Source organism: Cryptomeria japonica, chromosome 6, assembly GCF_030272615.1.
Source record: "Cryptomeria japonica chromosome 6, Sugi_1.0, whole genome shotgun sequence".
Lineage (NCBI taxonomy): Eukaryota > Viridiplantae > Streptophyta > Pinopsida > Cupressales > Cupressaceae > Cryptomeria > Cryptomeria japonica.
The window spans coordinates 195,602,140-195,613,769 of record NC_081410.1 but is presented as its reverse complement, the minus strand read 5'-3'; the positions used below and the strand labels follow the sequence as shown (position 1 = coordinate 195,613,769).

General features: G+C 36.9%; 1 protein-coding gene across 2 annotated transcripts; it reads right to left on the bottom strand.

Moving 5' to 3' along the window:
- Positions 1-3,942: 3,942 nt before the first annotated feature.
- On the bottom strand, positions 3,943-11,599 carry LOC131856074 (uncharacterized). Of its 2 annotated transcripts, none has more exons than XM_059207296.1 (5): positions 11,477-11,599; positions 10,951-10,982; positions 9,929-10,862; positions 9,253-9,284; positions 3,943-9,157 (listed from the first exon to the last, which is right to left on the bottom strand). In XM_059207296.1, the coding sequence occupies exons 1-5, from the start codon at positions 11,597-11,599 to the stop codon at positions 8,929-8,931; spliced, it is 1,350 nt and encodes a 449-aa protein (XP_059063279.1). In that variant the 3' UTR covers positions 3,943-8,928. The 2 variants fall into 2 exon arrangements, with proteins under 2 accessions (XP_059063279.1, XP_059063280.1); XM_059207297.1 differs by having other exon boundaries at positions 9,929-10,828; positions 11,477-11,522.
- Positions 11,600-11,630: the final 31 nt, after the last annotated feature.

Below are 11,630 nucleotides of genomic sequence, written 5' to 3'. Positions count from 1 at the left end.
AAACATCCTTAGAAGATTGCACTGAGTTTGTGTCAAATTGTTCAGTTTGATGGTGAGACCTCGCTCAATAGGATTACATCTGATCATTCAACTATCTTCTTGCATTCTAGGTCTTAGAATAGACTCTCTCAACCCTTTCCTTTTGCCCTTTTTTTCAATTCAATCTAGTTTAAGCTCAAAAACATCATCATATAGCAACATCAGATGATCGAGTTCCAACAAATCAAGCATTTAGGCATTCGAATGTAAGTCCCCTTGTGATTCTAGCATAATCACAGTAAACCAATGAGCTTATCCACACGTAGTGACCCTACATTCATGAACCTTGGAGTCTTCTCAAGTGATACTTAAGCTAATCTTCAGCATTTGAGAGATTTTGTTCAAGAGAGGATAAGATACTTAAGGTATTTTATTCTGTTTTTGCATGTGCCTAAAAAACACTTCAATAGGTTGCAACATCTACTTCTGTAGATGTTGTTTCTTTTGAATTATTCAGAGATAAATCTAAGTTTTTCAGGTAGAAGTCTTGGAAGGGGGCTTGTTATGTCGAATATGTGGATCTTATCACTTTTGGCCTATGTCTCTCATATTGGATTGTCAAGTAAATAGAAGCCTCTAATGGAGAACAATGTAGATATTTAACACTATGCAGGGGTTTTTTTACTTGTGAAGTCCCTTGGAAGAGATTTATGGCAAATCCTATGGAAAATTCTGCTTTCAACAATACCAATTTTTCTTGTATTCAAGTTGAGTTGGATACTTCAAAAGATTTCCCAGTTTAGATCACACTAATATAGGACAATCAAATTTGGTGAGGATAGAGATTTGAACATAACTTGTGGTTTTGGGAGAAGAATACTCTACTAATGAAACTACAGTATCCAGACTTCAACCGTTTGACAGAGTCATTCAAGAGATTTAGATCAATATTTTGCTTTCACCCATACCACTTTTCTTGTATTCGGGTTGAGATGGATACTTTGAAAGATCTGCCACCTGAAGTTGGGCTTAAAGTGAAGTACCCAATATGGTCACATAATGAGCCTTTTCGTGTCGCATCATACAAGTTTTAACCACAAATCTCCTAAGCAAACTCAAACCCCTTCATTTAACTATACTGGATTCTTTAGGTGAATCATCTTAGATGCCCTATGCCTCTACTTTGTTTGTTCCTTTAGCTCTTCAGCAATCTTATGAAGCTAGATTAAACCCTCTATGGTGCCACATGAGACGCAGGTTTTATATGGCATTTCAGAGACTAAAGATATTCCTTTAGCATCTTCAATGGGATCGTTGGAGGTAGATTGCTTGCCTCTTGTGGATGTTGTACTAACATCCGCCCTAGCTCTCTCTCAATTGGATAATGTCTCATGTGCTCATGTTCCAACTGGATGTGATGTTGTGACAGTCACTAATATTTGTACCAGTTGTGGATGTTACAGTAGGGGTGGATGGGGACTTTCTTTTGATATCCAGTTGAAAATCTTGGTCTTCTAAGAAAGATCCCAAAGTCAAAGGGTTAGCTAGGAGTTGAACCTGTGTCTTAGCTGGGTGGATTAAGGTGTTTTTCTTAGCTTCAATTTGTTTCAAATTGGCTTAAAGCCTTTATGTTAGTGTTTTCTTTACAGGTGTGGATCCCTATAGAAACCACATCTTAATGATCAAAAATGAAGAAAATGAAAGGCAGTTGTAGAATGACATTTGCCCATACCCAAGGAATTTGGATGAATCGTTTTGAACCAATTCACATCTCACACAGAAAAATGAAACACAAATTGATATCACTTATCAATAAACAGTAACCATCATTTGGTAAGTACCTTAGTAGGATGAAAATTGAATGATTAGGTGCCAGAATAACACATATCTGATGAATAATCCTGCAAACCAAGAAATAATACAAGAAATTTAAACCATAAAAAGCTTTATGTAGCCACAAAAAAAACGTTGCACAACTCATATAAACTAGATATAGAAATAAATATTTGCATTAAGTTGTCAATAAGATTATTACTAACTTATTACAAAGCAGAATTTTTTTTGCTTAAGGAGCATTTCAACATATTTTAAACTGTGAATTGCGTGGAAATATAATGGAAATACAATATAGATATAAAAACATTGGTCTCTAAGTAATGAACAACTGAGACAATTACTATAGGAGTTTAAAGGAATAAATAAGATATGTTAGTAAGAAAAGTCTCAATTAATGGTCAACTGAGACAATTACACTGGAGCTCAAAGGAATAAGTAAGATGTGTAAAAGACAAACCTCAAGTACTGAGTCAATTACAATAGAGTTTACAAGAATAAGTGAGATGTGTTGTCACCAAGATTGCACCCGTAATGTTTAAGTTGAAAGCTCGGCAATCTTGTGAAACATGGGAAGATTTCCAGGCATGTGGGTTGCCTATAATGGAAATCAACCTCCAGATGAAGGGCTGGTTCCTTATGGAAAACCAGAGTTACCCGGGGACGCGTCCCCGACCTGAAAACCCCCGTCCCCGTCCCGGGGACATTTCGGGGACTTGGGGACGGCCAGGGGACGTTTCCCCCTGTCCCCAAATTGCCCTGTATTTTTAGGGGACGTCCCCGAAATGGGGGGACCCCTGCCCTAGCTCTGGGGGACGTCCGTACGTCCCGGGGATGGCTGGGGATGGCTGGGACGTCCCCAATCCATCCCGGGGACGGCCAGACGTCCCCCATTCTAAGGCCCTTAAAAAAAAATTAAAAAAATTTTAAAAGTTGTATTTTTAATTTTTTATTTAAATTTTCTAATAGAGGCCCCTTATTAATTCAAATTGTTATTAAAAATTAAAAAAATTAAAAGATAACATTAATTAAATTTTAAATTTATTAATTTAATTCATAATTTTGACAATGAAACTATATGGCAGCAGTGTAGCCTTTGGGCATTTTGACACAGAGATTAGAAAATCTCCAAACTCGGCGAGATTAGAATAAGTTTTTTTGGCCTCGCGGGGCGCTGCCCCTCGACCTCACCCTTTATCGCGACAGGGAGCGCGCAAGGGGCACTACCCCTTGACGCCACCTTGGGGGCGCTGCCCCCAAACCCCCGTTGAAAAATATGGGGAGAAACTGCGTCAATAGAAGTAGGGAAAATTTAACCTCCGAGTCTATTGATATGCATATTGACAATGTGAATGAATTGAAATTCTGATTTATGAATGCATAATTGCATATTGTCTATTGAGTATTAACAATGTTGTATGTTCAAAATTTACATTCTAAAATGTTTTCAACTTTTCATAGTATCATACATGCTATATCCATGTTTTATTGTTTTCATATGAATATAATGTATGTATGCATGCTTTATCCATGTTTTCATATGAACATTTAGAATTTTGAAATTTTCCTATATATTTTAATTTTTTCCTATATTTTATATAGCCGTCCCCTTTGCCGTCCCCCGCCATCCCCAAATTTGGCAAAAAAATTTGCCGTCCCGGAAATGCGTCCCGCTGTCCCCTGCCGTCCCCATCCCGGAAACTCAGGGTAACTTTGTGGAAAACACCTCCTAAAACTAATAATTGTCTGGGAAAAATGATAAGAAGTTTGCTGGAATTGAAAATCCTAATCTAACAGGAGGTGATTGCACCAAAATGAATGATTACTACTGCTGCAAATGAATTATCAGCTTTAAAGGACCTAAAACTTGATTGCAAATCAACTGAGATCATGGAACTCATAAGTATTTCATGTGAAGGTTTGAATGTTTCCAATATTTTGTTTGAAGGAAAAGAATTTTCACAAACATTCAATCTATTGAAACCAAATGACACAACACGCAACCTGAGTTTGTAATGAAATTACTTGTTCCAGAAAACACTAATGAGACAAACAATAAAGGATTTAATAGTAAAATCTCGGTATTTTCATCAAAATCATTCATGTAACAATGTTGAAACAAGATAGGTATGAAAAGAATCTGCTGTCCTTTATTCATAAACTGATGAAAATCTCTTACAATGCTTGAAAGCCTGAAAATAAATGAGCTACAATCTTCTTGCTGCTGTGTGTATGCAAGAAAAGAAAAGAAGGTACAAAGATATATCAAATGAGCTCCCTCTCTTGGCTGAAGAAGAGACTGATATTTAACTCCAGTTCTTGAGTCAATGAAGAGCTTGAACTGCCTGTCCCCTTCTCCTAGTCTTGATCTTCAATTTGCATGATATTGCTCTTGGGTCGAATTTGATCTTGAGGGAGGCAAAAAAGGAGTCCAAACTAAAGAAAACTGATGGTTAAGTGCTTCAAAAATTATCTTAACTCATGAATGATCCATGTAGGGGTCTCTAACTGATGTAAAACTGATGTAAGCACCTCCAAAACCCTTAATTTTCAGGCCTTAAATGAAACTCAAGCTGAGACTGACTTAGAAATATACCTCTTTCCTTTTAGACTGATGTGTGAACTGCTTGAGTGATAGCTTGAACTCTAGATGAGCATGATGCAAGGAATTGGAAGTGAACTTGAAGTACAATTATCCTTGTTAGGCTATGAATGACTGTCATTTGTGAAGACTGCTGCAACTATGACTGAGAAACTCCCATTTTTCTTGACTGTCTTCTTTGCTTTGTTCTAGGCCTCGTTGGTGATTATGACTGCATTTTTGCATTGTGAATGCTCCATGTTCACATCTCTTTTCCTCTTGATTTGCTCTGCCTTTTGACAGTGGCTGGTCTATGATGCTCTCTGTGTATGACAGTCCTGTGATCTTTCATTTGGATTGCCCCTTAAGTGTTGCAACACTGTCTCTCAAAAGGCTTTACCTCTGCTCTTTGGTACCTAACATCCATGGATGTTTCCTGAGCTTGATGATATCTTCTCACTGTCCTTAGGATCACTGCAGCATGACTTTAATTGTATACCCTGCTATGACTGCTTTCCTTTGTCATAATGCTGTTTGAAAAGTTGTCCTCACTGTGACTGCTATTTCTTTTGTGACCAGTGGTGTCCTTAAGGGCTGCTACGAGATCTCTGTGATTGAGATTTCACTGTATTAACAGCATTTTGTTCATTTGGTTCTTCAACTTTAGTAAAAGCATTATATTCTATAGTGATTTCATATTCTTTGGAGGTGAGAGACTGATCTACTGTCAATACATGATCAGTGCCTTTAAAGCCTCTGTGACTGCTGTGATGTGACTGTGATGTATCATGTCATATCCTGTTTGTAGAAGGCTGTTATAATGCTTTATTGGGCTGCCTTTGATGCTATCACAGTGTTCAATACCCTTTTTGATCTTATTCATTATCAGATATGGACCCTTTTGACAGTATTAGGACTGTCATGCCATTAAGGACTGCTGTGTCTTCTTTGACAAGTCTGAAACCTTCATAAATTCATTGTTTTCTCTTTCTCTTTTGTAAATCTGTGGAGGCTTTTCATCATTGGATTGCTTGGAGAACCTTGTGCATTGGCTTCTTGAGACTGACTGTCTTTGACAGTGATAACACATGTAGTTATGACTGTGTTTTTGTTGGTAGTCTGCTCGGTCATCCTTACATAACTTTTTATCTCTGTCATCTTCAAAACAACCAATATGACTGTCTTTGGATTTGTCTTTCACAAGCTTTAGACTGTCTTTTGATGGTTATGAATGACTACAACCTTTACAATCTTTCCTCTGTTTTCTTTGATTGGATTTTCATTGTTTGACAGTGACTGTCATGGTTGATCCTTCTAATGACCTTATCACCGTTTTCATGGCACATTCCTTGCATGCTCTTGGTCACTGTTTTGTGTTTAGGGTATAGTCACTGTCATATTTGTCTTTGATGTCCTTAATGACTATGATCATGACTGCCTTCTTGTGGCTTTTTGGTGGTAATGGACTGTGTCTCAAACACCATGCTCATTGTCCTCCATTCTTTGGGATTTGGATTGTTTTGTATTCCTAAGGATTTGATTTTGACTGCTGTAGACATCATGATCTTATCTTTGGCACATTGAAACTTTTCCATAATTTGGACTGTCAAACAATTTTTGATTCCATTGTAGCTCATCACCTTCAACTTTTAAGAAAAGTTAGAAACCTTTGCTTGGCATGAATCCTTGTCAATACTATTCTATCTCTCAGACACGAGACTGAAAATCTCCATTTTGGCACTGTGATCCTTTATGCTGCTCTGTGCTTCTTTGATAGTATCATATCAGGCTCCTACAAGTAGACTGCTTTCACAACCTTTTCAATACCCAGATCATCCTCTATTATGACCACTGATCTGAAAAGTCTCTGTTCCTATGTGAGAATGGTGCCTTCATGTAACAGTCATGGGACTGTGAAAACTCTTTGATTTGTGACCAAACATTATTAACATTTGCCTTTATATTTCTATAGCATATCCTCTGTGCTTCAAACTCATTGCTTAATCATTTACTCCTGGTGTGTTGATAATGAATACAAATCATTCTTGTCTTTCTAGCACCACTCAGATAATCTGCTATTTCGGCTGTGAGTAATGCTACAGCAGTATCCTTGTCTTAGACTGTCCTTGGTGAAACTTTATGATTTGAAATTTTGTGATCATACCCTTCTATTCTTTCTTTTATAGAGTGCTTTGTGATGCTTCGTCCTTCTTTGCTGCTACTAATCCTTGTCTTTAATCTTATTCTACTACATGTCTCTTGTCACTGTGTATTTACTGCATTGTGATTGTCTCTGCCTCTGCATACTGTCATTTGGTGCACTGTTAGTCTTAGACTATCTTTATGCTATGCCTTTGACTGGTTTGTCCCTAGGTTGTAGTGTATTTCTATGTAACTTTCTTTTCTTTTAATACCTTAGCCATATGCTATTGTCTCAGATCTCCATTCATCTTTTGTTTCAATCTATACTCCCTCGACTTACTGCCCCATGCACTGAGACAATCTATACTCCCTCTTGACTTACTGCCCCATGCACTGAGACAATCTATGACTGCTACCCTTCTGAATCTGTCTGTGTTCCTTTTTCATTGAAATACTCAAACACTGAGAACTCTTGTTTACTGAACAATATCACAAGTCTGGTAATGCCTTTGTATAAGGCTTTTATGCTCTGAGTTTTCTCTGATCTGCATCATTAATGACTGCTATTCTAGACCTATACGTTGTCACCCACAATACAAAATCCTTGACAAGCTAAGATTGCCACAACTCTGAATGCTTCCAAAACATAATTAAAGAAAACCCCTTCATAATACATACTATCAATCCTTCTCTTTTCCTTGGAAACAACAACAAGATGACTGAGAATAAGACAGACCTGAATCGGTGCTGTGCATCCTCTTTGCATTGGCTTTTCATGAGATGTCAGTGGATTCAAAGAAGGAACTCCTACATCTGGCATAGTTCATATCCTACACTTAAACCATCTGAAGGCACACCTGAACGCTCATTTACTTCATGATTCGCTTCCCTCGCGCGTGATTCATTGCATGATTTAAATTACTGTCTCTTGGCGGCTTCTTTGGCGGTATAACAGCTTGTAGTGACTTTGCATGCAGCTACTTACGCTGAGGAACTCCATCTTTCTTTTCTTGAAATGTTAGCAACCAAGATAGGACTAGGGTAAACTTAAGAAAACCCTAAAAGCACATGAAGCTCGAACTCCAAACTTTGAGCTTTGAGTTTTAATTCCCCTCTTCTTACAAAATAAACACAATTGCTGACCTTTCAACGTGGGAAGGAAATTTTTAAACAAAAGAATAAAAATTCTTAAGATGTCACCCTTATAACATTCAAAGTGTTAGATTAATACCTCGGTCTTCTTGGCTACTTAAAACCCTCTCAACCTCTAATAATAAAACTTATAACTCGCTAGAAGGCTAAATAGGTAACAAGATGTGTTCCAAAAGAATCCTTACATCTACAAAAGATCCAAATCATGTAAAAAAAAAACACAGTTTTCAATCACTGCTAGTGCTGTTAGAAGAGCGAAGACAAAAGCTGCAGTAATTCCCTTTGAAACAGAGCTAATTTACTGTGGTGATTCCCCTTTTCGAATTTAAGGTCTCATTAAATTGAACAAAGGCCATTTTCTTAGCAACTTTCATTGCCTTTTCTTTAGAATTCCCTCTCATAGAAGTCTCAAACTGTTCCTCCTGTCTTTTCTGCTTTCCACCCTTTTAATATATCCATCTTCAGTCTCCAATATGTAAGAGCTGATCCAATTTAAATCTAGTAAGTTACCTATGTTGTTCCTTATTTCATTGTCATTCCATTGAACAAATGCTTTTTTCTTGGCAGCTTCCACTGCCTTTTATTTAGACTTCCCTCTCAGAGGGGTCTTTAATTGTCCCTGGTATCTGGTTTGACTCTCTCTGACCTTTTCAGTAGATCCATCTTCAGTCTCTAATATGCAAGACTTAATCAAATTTAACTTTAATAAATAATTTGTGTTGTTCCTGTTATTAGGAACCTTCTCAGCAAAATTCATTTGTCCAGAAAGATGGTTCATAACATTGTGTTGTATTCTCTGTGCTTGCATTCTCTCTGAAGATTCTGCCTGATTATTTCTCAAAGGATTGCTTCTTTGCTAACGGCTGAAAGGATCAACCAAGCAATTTTGGATTATATTCACTACTTGTAGTATTGTTTTGTCTATCTTCCTCCCTGTCAATCCCTGTTGACACATGTCATAACTGGCCCCACTTAGGGAGCAGAAATATTGCCAATGCTTTGCAAAAGGCCCTTCCCTCGAATTAATCCATAAACAGAAATAAGTTTCTCTTGATACACTAGGGGAGATATTATTGAATATTGTCTTTTGGACAACTTCGGATTTGATTCTCTAATTACGGAGTTGCTTTGTTGTGTCTCATCTCTTGGAAGACCTGCTGAAGCACTCATTATTACTGACCCATTATGTACTAAAGGCATAGCAGAAATGAAATGCAGCAGTAGACTGTGAATAAGCAGAACTATTTCCCACAAGAGGTAATCCCCCTTCTTCTGGCTAGGATGTCTGCTCGTATGGTAGCAGCTCTTGCTAAATTGTCCGTGCTTCGTAAACATTTAGTAAATGGAGACTTCTTATAGTCATCCCTGTACCTTGAAATTTTTCTATTCTCTTCAGCTTGTAAATCTTGCAACAGGCTTTTCTGGTGCATTTGCTTCTGATAATTATGGGGACAATTCATCTGTGACACACTGAAATAAAACATAAAGATTTGAGAATTTGTTTACATTTGAAACTTGAACAGTACTCTTTACAAAACATCTTGAGGGTTCAAGGCATTTCTAACCTCTCAATTTTCTTGTCACTATTCTGATAGTCCTGTAAAAGATAGAATGCATCAGGCTCTGTTTTTTAGCTAGGAAAATAAATAAAAATATGCATGAATTAACGTTGACCGGTGCTGAAAGACTTCCATAATCATCAGTTATGTTCAATATCTATATATATTAGTGGTAAATGTAGCAAACTTTTAAACTAGCCAGCAAAAACATGAAATAAAAATTCACAGTGCTCAAGAACTATAAGAAACTGCAAGCCAACACTTCAGACAAAATTTTCTAAGATATTCTTCTACACATAACCACCTCTTTGCTTTAACTCCACTTGACAACCTAAGGAAAACTCTATGTTCTCCACTTGTTCAAAGAGATTATCTTTTAATGAAATTGAAAGATTTATCAAGTATAACAGTGAGAAAATTATTTCACAAATACTAGGAAAAAAAAATTTAGTGTATCTCCACATATAACAAAAAAAAATAGCCAAATATCCACCATAACAATTTCACCTGATAAGTATGGCCTACCTATAGCTTCATCTGCACAAAATAAAGATCATTCTTTGGGCCTAGGCCCTAGAGGTACATTCACCCAATATTAAAAAGAAATATTCTAATATTTTGATTGAGACAAATAGAGGGACTGCAGCCTTATCATTTTTAGTATTTTAGGAAAATAACACACCTCTGCAAGACAAAAATTGTGTTCATTGTCTGCCTCGTAATGGGGGCTTTCCATAGATTCTACCAAGTCTTTCTCAAAGAATTGCTTCTTTGCTAATGGCTGAAAGGATTGACCAAGCAATTTTGTGTTGTTGTTCTGTCTCTCCTCCCTCTCAATCCCTGTTGATACATGTGTCATAACTGGCCCCACTAAAGCTAAGGAGGCAGAAATATTGCCAATATTTTGCACAAGATCCTTCCCTGGAATTAATCCGTAAACAGAAATAAGTTTCTCTTGATGCACTAGGGGAGATATTTCTGAATATTGTCTTTTAGACAACTTTGAATTTGATTCTCTAATTATGGAGTTGCTTTGTAGTGCCTTATCTCTTGGAAGAACTGCTGAAGCACTTGTTATTACTGGCCCATTATGTGCTAAAGGCATAGCAATATTGCAGAAACTATGCATAGGATCCTTCCCTAGAGTAAAATGAGAAACAGACTGAGTTCTATCTTCATATACACTTGGAAAGACTGCTGGATCTTCACTTTCATATCCTTTTATGGAAGAAACGCATTGGTCTGTCTCACAGTAAACTTGGGGAGAAGCACCATTTTCATTACCAGTCTCACCTCTCAGAATTCTATCCTGGCTATTTTTTTCTTGTACATTTTGGCTCTGGTAAGGAAGATCATGAAATGCAGAAGTAGACTGTGAATAAGCAGAACTATTTCCCACAAGAGGTAATCCCCTTTTTCTGGCTAGGATGTCTGCTCGTAAGGTTGCAGCTCTTGCTAATTTGTTCATGCCTCGTAAACATTTAGTGAAAGGAGACTTCTTATAGTCATCCTTGTACCTTGAAATTCTTCTACTCTCTTCAGCTTGTAAATCTTGTAACAGGCTTTTCTTGTGCATTTGCTTCTGAGAATTATGGGGAAAATTCATCTGTGACACACTGAAATAAAACATAAAGATTTAAGAATTTGTTTACAGTTGAACAGAACTCTATACAAAATATCTTGAGCATTCAAGGCATTGCTAACCTCTCAACTTTCTTGTCACTATTCCGATAGTCCTGTAAAAGATAAAATGCATCAGGCTCTGCTTTTTAGCCAGTAAAAGAAACAAAAATATGCTTGAATTAACCTGGACCAGTGCTGAAAGACTTTCCCATAATCATCAGTTAAGTTCAACGTCTATAAATATTAATAGTAAGTACGACAAACTTTTAAACTAACCAGCAAAAAGTTGAAATTAAGAATTCACAGTGCTCAAGAACTGGAAGAGATTGGAAGCCAACACTTAGACAATTTTCTAAGATATTCTTCTACATATAACTGCATAAAACAAAAATTAAAAAGCCAAATATCCACCATAACAAATTTCAACTAATAAGTGTGGCCTACCTAGAGCCTCATCTGCACAAAATAAAAGTCATCTATCTTTGGGCCTAGAGGCTCATTCACCCAATATTAAAAAGAAAATCATCTAATTTTGATTGCAACAAATGGAAGGGCTGCAAGCATCAAAAGTCCTTTTCCTTTTTAGTATTTTAGAAAAATAACACACCTCTGCAAGACGAAAAATGTGTTCATTGTCTGCTTTGTTTTGGAGGCTTTCGGTAGTAGAATAATAGTGCAACTCTTGATCCAACATTTCAACATCTTGACATCCATCTTTGATGGGAGTCATTGCAGATACTGCTTCAACAAAAGCATGTGGA